Here is a 19,587-nt window from a genome sequence, read left to right as displayed (position 1 = left end):
ATAATTGAACTGAAACAGAAAAAAAATCAGGCTCACTAAATAATGATTTTTTTTTTACATCAATCTAAAAATGCATTCAGGGTTTTCCTACCTCCATGTGAGATGACTTTTTTGTAAGGTTCAATGACTTTCATATCAATTCTTTGTTCTTGCTCTCCAATAACTACTGTTCTCCATAATCTGTTGTCCTCTCGCTCCTCTTCAGCAGTGTACTCTGGAATTGATTCAGACTCCTCCTGGGAAGCCTCCTTAGTAGTTGTCTGCTCTTCTGAAAACCAAAATTGTATATGTTGTATCTTCCTGTAAAATCTCTAAATATTTTCTCTATTACATACCTTTGAAACGAATGACTGAAATCAATGGGATTTTTACAGCACTATCCTGGATTTGCACTGGTATAAATAACAGCAGAATCTGATCATCTAACAGACAGTAAGTGAGAAGCTTTTTGGGTTTTTTAAACTTTTCATCATTATGAACACAAAAAAGAACTGCAGCAATTACTACTACGCAGAGTACCCCATGGGATTTTTGCAATCGTCCAGTAAAACTGGTCAGCAACTCATTAGAGATACTGAACTGCAGGCCTTTAAGAATCTGTGTTGCAGGTATGAGAACTATACTAAAAAGCAGAATAGGGCACTAAAAGTGAGTATAGTGGTGCTTCTTGTCTAGACTAAGCAAAGACAGCTACATGAACTGCATGTACATGTTCTCTCATGGGTGCTGGTATGAACAGGCCAGATTGCTTGGCTGCTCTGTGCTTCACTTCTGGGAGGAAGCTGGTATTTAGTCTCAATTGAAAGGACCTGATGAAGGCCAAATACTTTGCTTGAGATACATGAGAAGTTAGTATTATCTCATGACTGAAGGAGAGGAAGATGGGTTTCCTTCCTCTTTGCTGGTGCTAGATGTGAAAAGATCAGTGACAAACTAGGAAAAAAACTGAGAAGCTTTAGCTGTCTTTGCTTTGTTTAGCTTAACACTTAGCACTTAATGAAGTGTGAACTTCTACTGTTGCGTGTCTTGTATTTTCTGTCCTTAATAAAAGTATTAGTAGGGGATAATACTGTTGGAAGGTCTCTCTCTCTGAGGCAGATTCTCCCATGTGCAACAAAAGCACAGTCTGTCACCAATTCTTCACCTAATTTCTGCCTGTTGGAATCTTGCCAGAAAGCAGTAATATTTAGCCTCCTTCCTCACTGCCTAACAAGCCAATGAGTTAAAAACATATTCAAGTAAAATTGCAGTAATGATGGAAACAGGGATGAAAAATCAAGAAATACATGCATGTGTGTATATAAGGTGAACATATAAGCGTTTTTTCTTAGGAACTGCAAATAAAGGCAGTTTGAGGAAATCTAAGGTTGGGAAAAAGAACAAACTGCAAAAGGAGATTACTTACAAGTATACTATTTCAAACTGGTTTAACAGTTGCTGCTCAGTAGATTATATACTGTGGAACTGAAGTATGTATTCATGTCTTCTCAGAGTACATTGCTCATGAAGTTTAATGACATTCTTAGCACTTAGTTTCGAAAATACCACATATTCTGTGACATTGGGAACAAGCTTACACAATGCATAACCTTGCTCCTTCAGAGAACAACGCAATTTTGTGTGATGCTAATCTTGTAAAAGGGAAACAAATGAAAACTACACGCATGCAGTCAAGCTATGGAAACTTTCACAGGCCATTGCAGGGTGATCCATTCCGTTAAGAACACGGGGTCTCCATGGGATGTCATTATGCACTCAAGTGCTTTCAGAACAGATAGCTGGGATTATCAGAACAGCCTAGAAAAACTGTCTGATCAGTTGGCTCCTCAGAGGGTTGAGAGAGCATGACTGAGGGAGAAAGCTGCAGCTGGCAGAACACTTTTAGTGAAAACATGCTGCCTAAGTCACTGTGAGACTAATGCTGAAATTGCATTCAGGGTTTGGCAGCTTTTAAATTATTTTTTTTTGTGAAACTACAAATGATGGAAAAAGATGAAAAGAGATTCTGGGAAAACTTACAAAGCTGGGACTGGCAAAATGAACTAATTTTTATAGAAATGGCACTAAATCACCTCCTCCTGAAGAAGTAGCTATGCTTAACTGCCTGGTGTCTTGATTTTGCACTGAAAGGTGCACCAGTGTGAAATTAAGAAAGGAAATAAACAACTGCAGACAAAATAATAAACTCACTTTTATATTCCAAATGACACTGTTATTGGGGGAGGCACATATGGTTTTCAGAAACACATTTTTGATGATAACCACAAAAAGTTTAGAAACGAGAGCAGGTTCCGAAAGACAATGTTTAAATGTAAGGAATTAGTGATGAAAAAAATGTCCTGTGAATCTAATGATTGAACAATCCCTAAATAAGTCAGGAGCTAGTTTAAGACAAGAGCTGTAGTATTTTCCCCTCTTATCTGTTTTCTTGCACGTGCAGTTTGATGATTCTTTATCATCCTTCTTTTCAACAAACAGTTTTCGGAATCTCTCGCATTACAGAGCCATTGGTTGTCCAGCAATGAGGTGGACCCCTGGGTCACAGCAATAGTCTTGCTTTTCTCAGCTGCCTTTTACAGTTCAAATGGACCTTCAACAGTCTGAGGGTGGTGAACTAAAAATCACTGTTCTCAACACAGTCTCAATAGCTGTGTCTTCTCAGTATTTACTTCCCTGGGGTTCAGCACAACAGTTCAGAAACACTGATCTGTGGGAGAATGAATGTTGGTAACAGCAAGAGTGCACAGGGTTAACAGTAGAGTGACAGAAGTATGAAGATAACAAATGCTATTTACTACACAAATAAACCATTCTGCACTAGTTCTAATGACTATATTCTTAGCTAAAAGATTAATACCTTACTTATTTTGATCAAGTGTGATTTTTGCTTTTCTTTTCTATGTTGTTCCTGGGTCATCTCAGCGGATGACATTTTGCCGATTTAAGTATGTCTAAAATCAAACTACAGAACTGTAAAAATGTCACCAAAACACAGGCACCTCAAGCTCTTCTTCACTTAGGAGTTTGGGGAAACTAGACCAACTTTAGTAATTGAATAAATCATCACATTTAGAAAGAAAAAAAAAACCAAAAAACCTGGAGAGAAGTGTTTGCCATAAATATAACTGCCACCAAAATCACTGGAGTTGAATTAATTTACTTGAGGGCTTAAAGGCAAAATCTGTTCCACTACATACAAAGACTTTTGCTCTCACACAGTGGTGTCAACAGTCTAAAACTGGAAGCACACGCTGCTCTCTGTGCGAGTGTGTGAGTGTGCACATGCCTGTGTTAGTTTTGCCCTTTGCTACAAAATATTCTAACCACCAAGCAACGCATCATGATGCTCTGCCTATATCCCTAAGGAAACTGGCCTTCTAATGGAGTGACAGTAGAGCGGCTCGTGCATGACTCAGTACACAGTAATGCCTCTTTAGCAGTATCACTTAAACTGATGCAACTATTCTTGTACACTCAGAAGAGAATGGAATGAACCTTAACTCTCTACTTCAAATATTATGAGGGTAAGTAAAATGCGTGATACAGTGGAAAACAATGTTACCCCACATGACAGAGTAACATTAATAGCAAAGGAAGACTGAAGTATCCATTGCACACTTCAATGTGCATCTACACTGTACAGTTAGCCCTGCAGAGAAAGCATATTTAAATTTGTGGAATGAGGAATTCTGTTATTCCATTACCCAAACTAGCTTTAACATGCCATGCACACGCCTTCCACGTATCAGCTTTCCAACCACACATGGTAATAAAAATAAGACCTTTCTCAGCAACAAATGATGCCTCACCACACTGCATTGCAAGCTCCTTGGTACAGCTTATGTCAGCCAACATGTTTTGCACAAAGTTATACCCCTAAGTACTACTTTAACTGTAATCTAGCACTGGCCAGAGCAGAATGAAGGTGCAGTTAGCTATCGTGTTCTCTACAACAGAAAGGACCTGCTTTCTGCTTTTGAACAGCTCTTCTCAGGCAAGTCCTACGGTACTGGGCAAGAAACGGACTTCAAATGGTACTCTCTCTCTAGGTAGCATTTCTTATTTTTTTGATAACCTGTAGTATTTCTTTCAGCATGTCGTATTACAAAAAATGTATCACTTTACACAGGGGAAGAATGGTCAAAAAACAGCAGACAGAAAAAAATACCTGAACACAGCATTGATGCTCACGTTTTAACCATATTCACAGCCTGACAGACACACGACTGATCATGTAAGCAGTAAAGAAATAAACAGAGATGAACTCTATATTCACAATCTAGGACATTACCTTGTCCAGTGTATTCAAAAGAGTCTGCTTCATCAGGAGTGTCAAGGTCATCTACATTGATGTCAATTTCATCTGGTGTATCCAAATTATCATCAGAAAGTATGGACCCTTCACTTTGGTCCAAAGAGAGATTGATATTTGGGGCAGTGAGCTTTATTCTTCTGGGATTGGAACCATTAAGATCAAGAGAATTGGGAGGTTCTGAAAACAGAGGAAGAAAAAAATAACTCTAACTTCTCTGCCTACAATTAATCTCCCAGATACTTGAGAATCACCTTAAAACACACTAGGACAGTTCAATCTTAGTAACACCAAGCCATTTAAGATCACCTAACTTAAAACATTAATGTTTAAAGAAATCAACCAAGCATCTACAGGAATAGCAGCTGTAGCTCAGAGTTCTTAAGTTATGAAAAATCCACATTCACTTTTTTGCAATCATCAGATGAAAATCAAGCCTTGGACACACCCTGTCACACAATGTTTAAGATTTTAAAGAGCTCTATACAAATAATTTGAGTTATGAACCAAGACATTTCTGAATCCTGGAGAAACTCATACAAGTGAAACTGCCCTGTAAATATTTTCTCTGTTACACACTTGCTGCTGTTTGAAAAGTGCTGATTTGCAAGTATATATGTCTTTAGTTTTCACAATGTAATATCTTATTCAATACAGTAACAGAAATACAAATACATCTGAGTCTTTTAATTGGTCTTAAATAAAAGCAGTCCTCATCAAGACAAAAGCTAGGTAGGCTTTGCCCCATGTCACTGCACTGTGTAGTACATTTCAAGCTGTTCTGTCTGAAGTATTCTAATGCTAACTTAGTTCACTTAGTAATGAAATATAAGATAAATAATAGAGACTACTTGAACATGGTGATGACACCAATGCACAAGAGAAAATGGCATACTACAATTATAATTTCTTAAGTGAAGAAGAAAACTGACTAAATAAAGCAAACTTAACACCTTATTAACACTGAACTCACTGTCTCTTTACTAGCACAGAAATAACCTTCTCACTGCATAGTTAAATGCCCAGTGAATAAGATATAATTAACAAAATAAGTAAGAGCTTCTCTTACCGGGTCTCATCTCTGCAGAACTGGGGCTTAACACATCCTCAGCAAATGGGATGTCCATTCCCACATCCTCTTGTACCAATCTGAGAGGTAAAACACAAAGCAAAACAGAGAGATGCACAGGTTGACCTTGCTACCAATACAGCACATGTGGTCTCATACAGAACCAAAATAGCTAGTACAGAAGTCTGATCACAAATTGATGTAAATGAGAAACCAACACAGCTGTTCCAATTCTACTTTGCAGCTCCTACCTCCTGTTTATGCACATGCCTGGACAGCCTTTGGTTGGCTGTAGGTCACACATTGCCTATTTTACTTGGATCAAGACATGGCACTGAAGCATAACAATCTGGCAATCTGCTCTGTAGCATCATTTGTGTTTAGAAGTTGTATATAAAACTGATATACAGAATACCATCACAATTTACTTAGAAAATGTAAATAAGTCATTAAAGTCTCTGGCTTTTTTTTGTGTCTGTTCAATTCATAGTGAAACATGTAATGAAGTCTAATTTATTCATCTGAACTTAGAAACAAATCAGAATTCTAACAAAGTGCTGTAACAGCTGGATATGGTAAGAATAGTGGTTGAAACAGTGTGGGGAGAGGCTGAATACTTCCAATTAATTTTGAATTCAGATTAAGATTCAATTTGGGGCTTTAGCAACCTCTCAAAAAACCCTCCAAACTATAAGAAGTTCTTGGGTTAAAGCAGGTCAGGACTACTCAGATGATGACTTACAGGTACTCTAGTGTGTATAGCTCAGTTGGACAGAACAGGTTTTGATACTAACACATAAAGTGTTCATTTATAAAATCTCTTACAGACTTATCACACCAAATGATAATTCCTTATGAATAACCTTCAGAAATTACTGCAGGAAATTACTTGAATAGAAATGCTCTTCTTTCAAGTTGTGTCAAGAGTAAGCTACAGAGGACAGTGAATTCTTGCAGTAAGCCCGTAAAAAAAATTTTTTTTCAGACTGAAGATCATCTTCTCTGCATGATAAGAGCATGACTGCATTTTGTATACTCTGCTCCTACAGAAACAGTGACAATTATCACCTCAAAAAAGCCATTTCCCACAAGTAATTAGTTCAGAATGTTGAGAGTTGCCTAACATTTTTGCAATGTCTGGTACAGAATTATCCTAAGTCATGACTTTTCCAGAATTGCCTCAGGACTGCTTTTCTTCCTGTGGTTTCTTTAACTCTTTACATAAAATGAAATGCAGTTGAAGCTGGCATTGCTGCTTCCTCTAGAATCTCTTATACTTTCACAACAAATTTCAAATGTTTTTTTCCTTTCAGTGGGACCATTACAGCTGAGATAAACCAGAATTTTATATTACAGTTGTGTTTACAAGGATGGTACATTGTTAGAGGATTGAAAGATAAATGTGTTTCATATCTTTTTGTTTGATTTTCTACTGAAATGTAGCTACTGCTGCAGGCAATATATTAAAAAAATACCCTTTGCCTAGGGCTTATAACCAAACAGCATCAAAACTTGTCTAAAAATCTCTAACTTTATTTTGATGGCACAGTGTTTTTCATGTCAATAATCCGTATCATTCAAATTGGGATATTTGATTTAGGAATTAAGAGTCTGTAGTCCTGAAAGCTGTGGGGCAAGACAGGCAGTTAAAAATCAGTTCAAGCCCAGTTATGAAAAGCATTGCAGACTCAAGCTTATCCACTGTATTTACATCACTTTTTTTTTTTTTTCCCCTGAGATTAGATTTCCTCTTTTAAATTTATTAAATTATTAATTTTTTTTTAATTGTGTCAGGTGATCATTTAGTGTCAAATAAACCATCAACAGGCTTTTCAGAGACAAGAGTCTGGCTCAGGAATAGTATTTTTCCAGATACCTTGTGCTTCACCCAAACAGATTTCAGATTCCTTGCCAGACATACTCACTCTGTGTTCAGTGAACGCCCCTATTTTTAAAAAGCCGTAGTTAACAGTTGTTCAGTCATAAATTAATAGGCAATACAGGCATCTTTCAAATCTGGTGGGTTTAGAAAGCCAGTCACAAAGCATGGCTTCTGTGACATTGCACCTCACAACATATGGCTCCAGACTCCCCATCAGTGTGAGAATGAGCAAGATATGGATGAAGTATCTTTTCTACAGATACAGTTCCCCATTTTCTGATGGATTTGGAGAGCATACTATGCTGAGCACCTCAGTACCTTGCAGAGTAATTTCTGTTTGTGCACAAGCAGGCAGATCTCAGGAGGAACCCTAGTAACATAAGATGAACTCCAGAAACTTAAATTAAGCAACAATCTCCTCTTCCTTTCCTGCAGACTACTTCACATGCTTCCAAAATTCTGGCTTCCAAAATTCTTGCCTTCAGTGCAGGTGCAACAGATGCCATGGATGATGTAGCCAAAAGTATTAAATAGAAAAAAACAAGCAAACAAAAAAACCCCACAACAAACAAACAAACAAACAAACAAAAACCCAACAAAATTTGGTGCTTTGTTTTTGGTTGGGTTTTGTTTTTTTGTTGTTTGTTTGGTTGGTTTTGGTTTTGGTTTGTTGTTGTTGTTTTGTCCTTTCAGTGAATACTGCTTGTTGAAGCTACTTTAAAAGCTCCATTCTTATCAGGTATGATTTACTGGATTGAAAAAAAAGAGGATCTTTCACTCAGAAGAGAGGTCAAAATCAAGTAAGGTTTTTGTGTCATAAATGACTTCTTTTATGTGGTACACAGACCAGTCATTGAAGGATCAACTGCACTGAGAATCAAGTTACTGCATATTTGCTTTGATAATTCAGGCCTACACAACTATTCAGAAGTAGCTAAAAACCTGTTTCTGAAAGGTGGGTCAGAGATAGATACCAAATTTTTGTGAACAAAAGAGAGAGGGGCTGAAGGCTGAAATTCCTCATTTGCTCTTTCTTGTTTCAGACATTCTTCTGGCTCTATAAATTAATAATATTTAAATAATTCTTAGTGCCCTCTCCAATTAACATTTCACAGAATAAGTTATCCTTTGTGACTTTTCTAGGTACAGCAGCACTCTGCTGTTTTGGAAAGAGCAGCTCTGAATATTCACAGCACTATGTCATAATCCCTATGGGCTGTGCTGCCTCACCCTTGTGTCACATGTGATAAATCACCACTATCCCAAGCTGCTATGCAGCTATTGCATACCAAGAAGTAAATTTCTTTAGTCTAAAATAAATAAACTCTCCAATAGGTTGCTCTCAATGAACACTTACAGCCTGCAATATTTAATCCAATGGTGACCATTGCCTTTCTAAAGTGAATCCCTCACTTGCTCACCAACCAGACTTTAAATTGTATAGATTTTCCAGCGTTCTGTACTCATCAATGTAAAAGTTTAACCTGAAGTCCACAACCACCAAACACATTTCTTAGATAAGTAAATCATGTTTCTTCCATGCTTTTCTGTCTATACACAGATACACCCAAATTTTCACAAGACGCTGAAGGGCTTTACAAAGTTTCAAAGCATGATTGGTAAAAGGAATGAGAGAGGTGAAATCACTTCAGCTCTTTATTACTACACGCTTGTTTTGGAAACTAAATGGGAGGAGGGGAGAGGAAGTACAAATGAAAAGGTTATTCAGAGACTAGACATCTGGCTTCTTTCATATTCTCAAATTCCACACATTACGCAGGTACACCCTGGTTTTGGATGAAGTAAACTTCCTGCTTATAGCCCACTGTCTCACTTGTTTGCAGTGAAAAACTGAACTGCTTTGAGGAAGAATGCATGAGCTCTGAAATTTTAGGTAGAAAAACAAGGTCAGGGAACCTAGGTTCCTCCTCAAGTCAGTTTTGCAGAACACAGCCAGCACAAAGTCCTGTTTTACTTTGAACTGCTCCCATCCCCACCCTGTAACACTGCCCTTGCGCAAGCACCAGAGATCAGGAAAGGAGAAATGAGCACTGGAGGGACTGGAGGTGACAGCATAGTATTTTCCTTGGCATGTATGAAAAAGCTCTTGGCGTTTACACAATAACGTCTGGCTGCTGACTTTCAGCCCTGCTGCATCTCATGATTGAGCAGGGTTAAGGGCTCTGCCAGGCCAAGGCCAGGTAGGCACCACCTCATGTGAGCCCATCTCTGGCCCTTCAGCTGCCAGAGGAGGCCTGCTGATGGCTCTAACAGCACTTCCACTGCTCCACCTGGAGGATGTCTAACCTCTTTCAGACAAAATGAGAATGCTGTTCTTCCACACTCTGGAGCAATAAAAAAGCCTCTGAAGTGGAGCCTAAAGCAAAACTTTCACAAATTGGAATCTATCTCAAGGAAGAGTTGATGCAAAGTGTTTTCTTAATTGCTATATTCCTCTTCAGTTTACCATTCTGTGCTACAGAAATGTATGTAGGCTCAAAGCCAAAATATCTCAGCAGATAGCTGACTTACATGGAGTGTTTTGCTTTCATCCATCTTTGTAGAGACCTTTGATGCTAATGGACAAATAACAAATCCCAACTTAATGTGCATGTGTTTGTGTTTTAATGCTTGTTAATCATGGAAGATGGGTAGAAATGTTCCACAAGTGAGGCTGAGAGCTCTTGGACACACTTCAATATTGGTCAATCTTTTCTAGAGCCAAAAGGAGATGCTTTTGGAAATAAAGCATTAGTAGATAAAGTTGAAAAATAGAACACAACAAAATATGGACTTTAGTCTGACATAAGTTTGATGAAAACACACAGAAAGAAATAGAGAAAGAAGTCAGGAAGTTAAGTCCCCAAAAAACCTGAACTGGATTGGCACTAGGAGTAGAAAAACCCATTAGCAAATGCACACACTAAGAACAACCTCCCAAATTACTTCCTAAAACAAGTTTTTCGCTATGAAACTGTAACACAAGACAATAAACAAAAATTTCTACAGTTGCCTATTCAGAAATGAAGGAGACTGCAGTGTGAATTTTTTTTCAGTAGAATGAAAGATCCCTAAACTGTAGCAGAGTATGCAACAAATCAAAGTGACATATACTGTGCAGGATTCAGTCAACATCAACCAGAGACTATGTTTTAACTACATCCATATACCAAGAAAATAAGCATAATGGAAGGAATCCACTCCAGGAAATCTGAGACTAGAAAAAAGCAATTACTTTTACTCATAGCTATGTAAAATAATCATACTGTATACAGGTGAATTGTAAAAACTTCTGTTGCTATTTATTTGGTAGTTCTTAATCACAAATTGGTTCAGGAAAAATCTATAGACTGAGCCCTGCAATTTACCCATTGCATGAGACTTTTATTCCCACTTCTGGATGCAAATTGGAGGGGGAAAGAAAAAAAAAAAAAAGAAGTTACTTGTGGTGCTTTGTTTAAGCCAAAAGCTTTACTAATCAAACATTTGTGCAAATGTTAACTAATCATTGTCATAGTGTTGCAAAGTAAAAACCACATGCTGATACATGCTGATATTCCCATTTTACAGGAAAACATGTCACTCACTTTCTCAACAGCCAGAGAATAAAATACTGCTAAGAATTAGTGAAAGTCATAACTTCCTAGTTGTTCACACTTCACTCTTCAGATCTAAAGCTTCTTTTACTGGTTTATACCATTACTTGATGTTTTGCATGTTGTGATTTTTTTAAGTCCATTTTCAGCATCAAAGTTGGATGAAAAATTTAGGCATGTCTGTAAGAGGTAATATTCTTTCTGTAGGAAAATCCTGTATTCTGTCCAGATGATTTAAATTGTTTGAATTTCAGTATGTTAACTGAAAACACGTTAAAATTTTGCATAAAATTTTAAACCACTTTTTATGAAAATGCTTCCTAGTGTCCAACCAACTTTAAAGCTTTTTATCTAACTGGCCATCTTATTCCTTGCTCCTCTTCTTCAATTTATACTGTAAGACTCATTTTTTTTCAGGTCACCACTCACAGTAGTAGAGTCTCCTGTCTGCTCTTACCAGCTTAAGACTGTTAAAACATAAAAGATGCTATTCTGAAGCACATGCTGCTGCTTGGTACCCACAGACTGTCCTGACTCCTTGCCAGCTCCCTCCCTGTGTCACAGCACTAGAGAAACAGGCAAAGCCAGGGAGGGATGCAAGGAGCTGCAGAGGGACAAATCTAAGTAAATAGATTGTAATTCTAAGTAAGGTGGATTCACTAGGCTAATTCAGTATGCCCATGGATGACCATGGCTTATGGGAAGAATCTGGGGCTCCAGATTTCTTCATTTATCTGTGACTTCCAGCCACTTGAAATCAAAAGGAATCTCAATATAGAATGAGGGAAATTGGATTTCAAGTTCCAAACTTAGATGTGATGTTGAAACCAGGTCTTAGGCATGCAAGCCAAGCAGACGCTGCCTGCAGCAGATCCCAGAGTCCCCAGCAGTCTCTTCCTAAAGGTTTGTGACCAGTAGATAATAAATATGATGCTACAGGAAAAACAGTGCAATCCAGCTAACAACTATTTCATAGCTTATATTGCCCTTTCAGCATCCCCAAGCATTATTAACCATGCACCACTCAAACACTGCTCTAGAGGCAGGGCAATCAGTACTTTCTGGGTGCTTTTCAGAGCTGCTAATCACGTGAATATTGGACATTTCCAAACACCATTTCAGATAGTGTAGAAAACAGCTCTATGAGTTAAAGATAAGGAATTATTCACTGTTACAGAAGAGAAGCAGAGAAATTAACTTTGAGAGTGTCCATTGATCGTGAGTTCCTGGGATGTGCTGTCTAATAACCTTCGACTTTTTGAACTGAAGTTTATAGCATCTTGTAACATCTTTTATATGCCACTACTGATCTCCGCTACTAGACTCCAGTGAGAAAGACTGGTATGGTCAGACCGCAGTGGCTTCACTTTGGCACCCAGAAAAATAACAAGTAAGCCAGAGGTCAGAGGAGAAGGGTGCATGCAGTTCAAGCAGCTGCTACTGACCTGTCCCACACCACACAACTCCATGGAACAGACACAGTCAGGAAACAGTAATTTAGGGCACTGATATCTAACTGTAGCCATGAAATAGCACTGTCTCCAACTATGCCTCTTACAGTGAAGTGTAGAACCTGCTACACACTTCCTAGTATTACCATTTTAATATTCCCTTAACTCAGTATTTTATGTGCAAAATCAGGTAGTGAGTAACAAACTATAAAGTAGAAACAACAAAGAACTTGGTATTTTGTGCTCTGCTTTGGCACTGCATTCGAATACCACCATATGGTCTTGCCTTCAGAGTAAAGGCTGTTACATTCCTAACTCAACTCTGCTTAATCTTTACTGAGCCAGTGGAAAATTACAGAATTAACAACACAGAGTTGTGTAGCCTGCATGATGGGTGCTCTTCCATCAATGCCAGAAGATTACATGGTCTGGCAAAGAGCTACACAGGTTCAGAGCATTTGGAAGGCTTGTTTAATTTATCTCATCTCTATCCACACAACAAATGTTGTTTATATTCCACAAATAACATCTAGATGATCTGTTAATCAAAAACCACTTTTGAACAAATGGTATAAATGCACTGTAACACAGTAATGCCAGCAGAGAAAGTAGGAGTTAAATCAATCTGATGTCAAATATCCTTAAGTATAACCTGAAAACACATTTTGTTTGAAAATTGTGTTTCTAGACATTTACTAAAATGCTAGACCTAATCACGGATCTGGACCTGATTCCCAGCTTCCACTTTCACTAAGAAATTGATTTTTCCTCAAGAAAACTCAGTTTAGTTTTTCTCCATTTAAAACCAGTGTTCCTTCCAGCATGTGTAGTTCACAGTGGCCATTTTCCTGCCATACTGTGCTGTCAAGACCATTAATCAGAATACCTGCAGCTCCAAATGATGCAATTGGCACATAAACAGCAATTGAAAAAGCAGCATGCACCTTATACCCAGTGCAGCCATCTGCACTTTCAGGAAATATGCTATTGCTTTGAGATCAGTTAATAGAGCAGAGGTTGCAGGATCAGAAGCAGAAAATCTTTCGTAAGTTTTACATTTGCACCCTCCTAAGATTCTCTGGTCGAGTTGAGAACTCCTTCTTACAGCCTACAGCTTATTAACACCACATGCTTCCAAATGAAGACATGCTAAAATGCCTCAGCCTGCCTTTAACCATGAGTAATAACCACTAGTTCTGCAACTGCACCAATTTCTCAACTTCAGTGACTATTTCCTTTTTTCTACCTTGCTTTTCTGTAATACTATAAACTTTCTGCATTGCTTAATGGATTTGTATGAATGCTGACTTGTAGGAAAATTATTATACTTACTACCATGGCTGGAATCAAATGTTTTAACAAAGCACCTTACAACAGGTTAATTCTGTCTAGCTTGTGTGATAAACTGTTTTTAGGGATGATATAGAGGGGCTGCTAACCATAACAAGATCTGCATAATCATAACAGTTTTATTGATCCATTCATTAAAACATTAGGATTTTTTTTTACTATTAATTTCATTTCAAATTCAGCTTCTGCATAGATGATAATACACTAAGAGACAGAACACACATGGCAAATTTTTTTAATACCATCTGAGCTCTGTCTTTCCCATCCCCCTCAGTGCTTTTTCTTTGGTCCTGCTTATGACTTCATTCCTTTAACTTCTCAAACAACTTCTATTCTTTCAATACCTTACATCTTGTGAATATGGCAATTTTTTCTTCTCACTTCTGTACAGCCAAATTTCTCTTTTTTATGTTAATACAACTATGATTCCACAACTTCTGATGTTCAATAGTATAATTTAATTTCTTATCTACTGCAGCAAACCTACAAATAACTAACAGCTACCTTTCCCTATCTTGGCTACAACTGAGCTAAAAAAAAGGCTCTAAAAAAACAGGGATGTTAAACGTGAGTCTCTCTTAAAGCTGCACTTGCCAGAGATGTAATAGAAATAAGTGACAATGCAGGATGTGGAGCAGGCATTTTAAACTGGCAGATTAAAATGGAAATACCCTAATGAGTGTAAATTGGTAACTTAAATGTTCCCATCCATACTGGGTGACTCGTAGCTTGGGAAAAATACAGAAAAAGCCCAACCACAGGCCAGAGGAGACACCTAATCAAGGCACATAAACTCTAATGAAGAAATAAAACTAGCTCTAAGCAAGACAAATCCTGCAGCCTGCTGGCACTGTCAGGTGGTGTTTGGAGCAGGAAAGATTGTCATATTCCATAGCAGACAGATCTAAAAAGGCAAGTGCAAGGGGAAACAGGAGATGCAGAAAGCCACCAGTCACCTTTGGAAGCAAAACTCTTATTATTGAGTTGGAAGGGCTGCAGAAGCAGTAGGAAGTTAAGAAACAAGCCAAATGTGTGTGAGAGAAGACTGTCAGATCAAAAATGCTGTGAAAGAGCCAGAGTGACAGGAAATGCCACACTGAAGAAGTAATGTTAAGGAACAAGGTGAGAAGATGGGGCTCCTCATTTTGCCACATGGCACTCTCATGTTGTAGCCTGGGAAACACAAGAGCAAGGTCAGCTATATGCTCTACTTCTTTAGGAAAGCAGGCAAAGGTGTATCCTGCTGGACTCTTGTCCAACTGACAGCTCTTCAGAGTTTGCTACCAGTGTTTTCTGCTAAGGAGACTGTTCTTGTAGGATACAATCAGCTTTCACCTGGCCGCCTGAAATAAAGAAGCCTGATCTGCTGCTGTCTGTTTTTCACAGCTACAATGGCTGTAGAGAAAACTGCAATGTAAGCTAAGTATAAGCTAAGAACTAATGAGAAATATCTGAACTAGTTAATTCATAAAATCTCATCCCAGATAAGCCATTTCTTTCAATGTCCAAAGGAAAACCAAGTAAATAAACTAAGATACCTGTCAAGAAACTGGACTGTGACTCTCACTCTCCCCTCTGCCTCGTTGTTGTAGTATCACTGTATTTTTCTGGATATTTGTACAGGGGCTGATCGGAAGTGTCTGCAGTCCTACAGACACCACAGTGACAAAAATAGCTTTACCAATATTCACAAGTGCTGATAAAATTGTTTTTTCACCTATAAATTTTTTCTTGCTAAGTTTGAGAGCTGCATCTTTTGTCTGGACAAAGACTGTGGCTTAAAGATGGACTTTTTTTTTTTTTCCTCTGCCTTTTTCTATAGACATACAACAAGCTGTTAAATAACACTGCTCTCCTGTTATGCTGACTACTACAGAGATGCCACAAAGCCACAACAGACTGCCTGTAGCAGGACCTCAGTTTTTAAGGCAGTGAACTTATGCAAAAGCTAGGCTTGTGCCTAACTACATTTATTTTCTATAATAACGTCCAGATTTATGCAGGGCCAAATAACAGACAGAGTTACTAAAGACATGAACAAAAAGGCTATTGTAGACCTCAGTATTACCCTGCCCCACAGGGCATAGCAGTGGAGAGTATGGGTGAGAGCAGTGAGAGGAACGCAGAAGCCCTGGAAGAAAAATGTTTTGGCCAGGTAAGGACTGGCGTGTGTTGTGCCCTGCCTCAACCCCACAGTTGCCCTACTGCCCCCTGACCATGCTGCTAGAGCTGTGTGCATCCTCCCTTGCTCAACACAGCTCTGCTCCCCAAGAATATGAATAAAGGTAAGCGCAGAAATTACATCTCTGCCTGCCCCCCACCTACTTAGAATAAGTCTGGCCAAATACATGTACCAAACCTGCATACATTTCCTCTCAGTGTTGCTTGAAGGAGCTAATATTTAGACATTCTATAAATTTTCAGTGCTTCCTGTGCATCACTATTACCTGTTTGCATACCACATTTAAAACTAAAGAATATTTTAATTCCTTTATTACAGACAGGAAAGTAAACAACTGAATGGAGCTGAGTCAATCTCCTGAAATTACATTTAAACAAAAATACTGCCTATAGAAACCAACTTTTGCAGTAATTTTTCAGTTCTTCTACCACTGAGATCATTGCTGTGTCCTTGATTAGTTAACCCTTAAAGATAACATATTCTCTTCTCTGCAACATTCTAAGAGGACATTGCAAAAAATCATGCTTCAGTCTATAGCAAAAATCCTGAAAACAATACCGTTGCTAAGTAGTCTAGGACAGCTATCACAAGCAATTGCTGTGCCCTCAATTAAGCAGCCTTAAAAGCGAGTTATCCTCTGACAATGCCCAACGTTTGTCCCTTTTTTTCCGCCACCACGTCCTCAGAGCTAGGCAAACAAGCTGAAAATAATCAAACATGCTAGGTGATTGTGAGTTTTCTTTCCTCATTAGAAATACCGTGCCTGTGCTCAGACAAAAGAAATCCCATTGAACTGATGTAAGCTTCTCTCATAAAGAGCTACAACAGAATTAAAACACAGCTGCCCTGTTTTCAGTAATGAGGTCCTGGGTGCTTTGCATCCTGCTGACAAACATTTCCCGTTTTTCTGTCTAAAGTGACTGCAGCAATAGAGCTGTTACTCAGAAACCCATCTGCATATCAGCCTCTCAAAGTAAAGAGACGCTTACCTTCTAAAGACTCGATGAGGCCTTTCTACTGGAAAAATAACACAGATGCTTTACTGCTGCACTTCAGCATCCCTCGCTGTGTAGCGATTTACTGGGAACACGGATCCTCCACCATTTTCTTGTCACGTGGCTAGTGGTACTGCTAAATCGGGGTGATCACCTGCCTACAGAGAGCTGGCTGTGTGAACTAGCAGCTTTGGTTAAAGGAGTGCTTAAATGAACGCAGAGCTCTGCTTCGGGTGTGAAAATTTTTTCCTCCCCCCCCCCACCCATTCTCTGTGGAGCTTCGCTGGAGCATCACCAAACTCTGATACAGCGAGCCAGCTGCCGGCAGTGAAATGCTCCCTGCTTCTTCATTTCAGAGCCTAAGGAAACCCTGTTATGAGAGATTGCATGAGAGAAAAGTTCCTATAGATTAAACCCTTCTCGGCCCTCATTTCTGTTTGCGACAATAGTTACAGAGCACATGCATATTCAAACATGCTTTACATAATTTGTTCACTTTGCAATTCCGCTACGGGAACGCACATGCAAATTTAGGAAAACCCCAAACAATCACCAGTTCCGAAGGCAAGGTGAATTCTGGGAACACGAACTGTATGAGCACCAAGAAGCAATGTTCATGGCTTTTGCTGTTGACTGTATTTCTTAGGGGTGTACTTGAAGGAAGGGTATTTCTCCTCATGCAGCGCAGTGGCCTTCTATACAAGCCTTCTGAGGGTACGGTCCCTAGAATTCCCACGTTTCTCGAATGCAAAGCAGCTTTCAGCCCTATTCCCTTGCAACCCTGTGGAGACAAACCAGCAAGGCAGCAGGCCCTAGGATGGCCTAACCTTTAACTAATTTCTCCCTTCACACTGCGCCGCTTCCTCCGTCAGGATGAGTTAAGTGAGAACTGGAGATGCTTTCACAGAGTATGCTGGGCCATAAGCAGTCAAAACCAAACAAAGGCTAACCTCATTTTCATTTGTCAGTACAGCTCCATACATACTTACAGTACAGTGTAAATATAAATTCAGTGGCTCCCACTTGGTTCTTTATGGTATCAATAAACCTACAGGGAAAGTTCTTATTATCTGCTGCAGGTCTCCTGAGAAATCAGTCTACAGCTGCTGTTGCAAAGAACAACAGAGGAGCACCAAGCACTTAAAAAAAAATGTAAAAACCATAATGGGTATGCAAATGTATTTCTAAAGAGGACACTGCTGCAGACATGTGATCTTTGATGCTACTGTCAGATAGCTCTGCATAAAATTTCCAATGATAGGAATATTTTGTAGTACGTTTTCAACTGGACAATCTTTAATTAATTTGAAAACAAAAGTCCAGACATGCAGAAGCTGTATTGAGGAAATGCAGCTATAAGGTATTTATGTACCATAGAAGTCATTAGTAGCATGATAATGCTGAAGCTATGAAATTGGTAACGTGGCACAAGTTATGGTCTTGACCCTTTATGCTCAGAATAACACAGAACTTCTCTGAGATTTCTGCCCAGCCTTCTGGGATCCACTGAACTCACCGGGACTCATTGTCGAAGTCAGGTCTACATTAACATGGTTATGTTCCAAAGCTCATTAATGCTTTAGGCTGAAATCTCATGTCATTGATCACATTGATCAGAATAAATTTTATAGTGAATTAGCTCAGAAAACCATGGGGTTTTGAATAGTGGGGAAGTTTTCCATATGACTGCTAAACTGTACTGGCATAGCCCAGCTCTGCTTCCTTTAAGAAAGTGGCTTGATCAGCCTAATATCACAATTTAAGTAAAATTTCAGGACCACAGGTGAATAATAGTAAGTAGGAGTTTTTTTCCTTTTAAAATTGCTTTTTAGTCACTGAAATGGTGTTCTCTTCTTGTTAATAGGTTTTTATAAAGTGCTTGGTATTTGGCATGTAAATATTAATGCTGTTTTTACAAAAATTGAATCATCGCCATATTGGCTGATGCTATTACTTAACAGCTGGGTCTGTGATGGAAAACTGGGTTTTTAGTTTTAATTAATTTTCAACCTCCAGATGGTGATAGAAAATACTGTATCACCCCAAAATTTATAACAAAAAAAGGCAGTTGTCATGAATTTGTAGGCCAAATAAAGTAGACGTAAAGAAATGGTGTTACTAAAGTCCATGCATGAACAGCATATATTTTTACTTCCACCAATAAAAAGGTTAGCAATGAGATTCACTGACATGTAAAATAGATTCTTACAAAATTAAAAAAAAAAACAAACACACCATAATAAAATGTTTTAATGAATGTACAACTATGTTGCTGGAAAGTCTCCTGCTCTGAATCTGTCCCAGGGATTTCTTCTGTTTTCAAAGAAGAAATATTTTCACAAAGTCACAAATATAACATAGTTTCTAGAATGTAATATATCTTACTATAATTATTATAATGTTATTATATTTAATAATTTAAAATACATTAATTATTTTTTTTCCCTTCCTTAACTTCAAACATCTTAAGTTCTAAGCCAGCAATATTCCAGAGCTCTTGCTCATGTCAGTCTAAACACTTTATTTAATTTCCATTAGCCTTTCTGCTTTTCTACTGCAAGGCTTTAACTTGCCTTTACATGGACTTTAATACCAGAAAGCTTCTTAGTTGTTGCTCCTTTCCTTATGTGTTTGTGTTTAACCTTTAAAGCATACTCCTTGTGTTTAGTCAATTGTCATGTTTTGTGTTGCCTAGTGGGAGACCTGAGTTCAATTCTCTTTTCAAGTCCATAATCTTGTACTTCAGCAGG

At 38.4% G+C, this 19,587-nt stretch overlaps 1 protein-coding gene across 1 annotated transcript in view; it reads right to left on the bottom strand.

Moving 5' to 3' along the window:
* PRUNE2 (prune homolog 2 (Drosophila)) overlaps positions 1 to 19,587 on the bottom strand; it is a 114,256-nt gene that overhangs the window by 13,767 nt on the left and 80,902 nt on the right. The window contains exons 13-15 of the mRNA XM_009994978.1: positions 5,382 to 5,461; positions 4,292 to 4,492; positions 92 to 268 (exon numbers count right to left, since the gene is read on the bottom strand). Of these exons, the coding sequence (XP_009993280.1) occupies positions 92 to 268; positions 4,292 to 4,492; positions 5,382 to 5,461 (458 nt within the window). The remainder of the gene's footprint in view (positions 1 to 91; positions 269 to 4,291; positions 4,493 to 5,381; positions 5,462 to 19,587) is intronic.

The sequence above is a fragment of the Chaetura pelagica genome, unplaced genomic scaffold, assembly GCF_000747805.2.
Source record: "Chaetura pelagica isolate M959 unplaced genomic scaffold, ChaPel_1.0 scaffold330, whole genome shotgun sequence".
Lineage (NCBI taxonomy): Eukaryota > Metazoa > Chordata > Aves > Apodiformes > Apodidae > Chaetura > Chaetura pelagica.
Note: the sequence above shows the minus strand (reverse complement) of the source record. Positions and strands in the feature narration are given on the sequence as shown.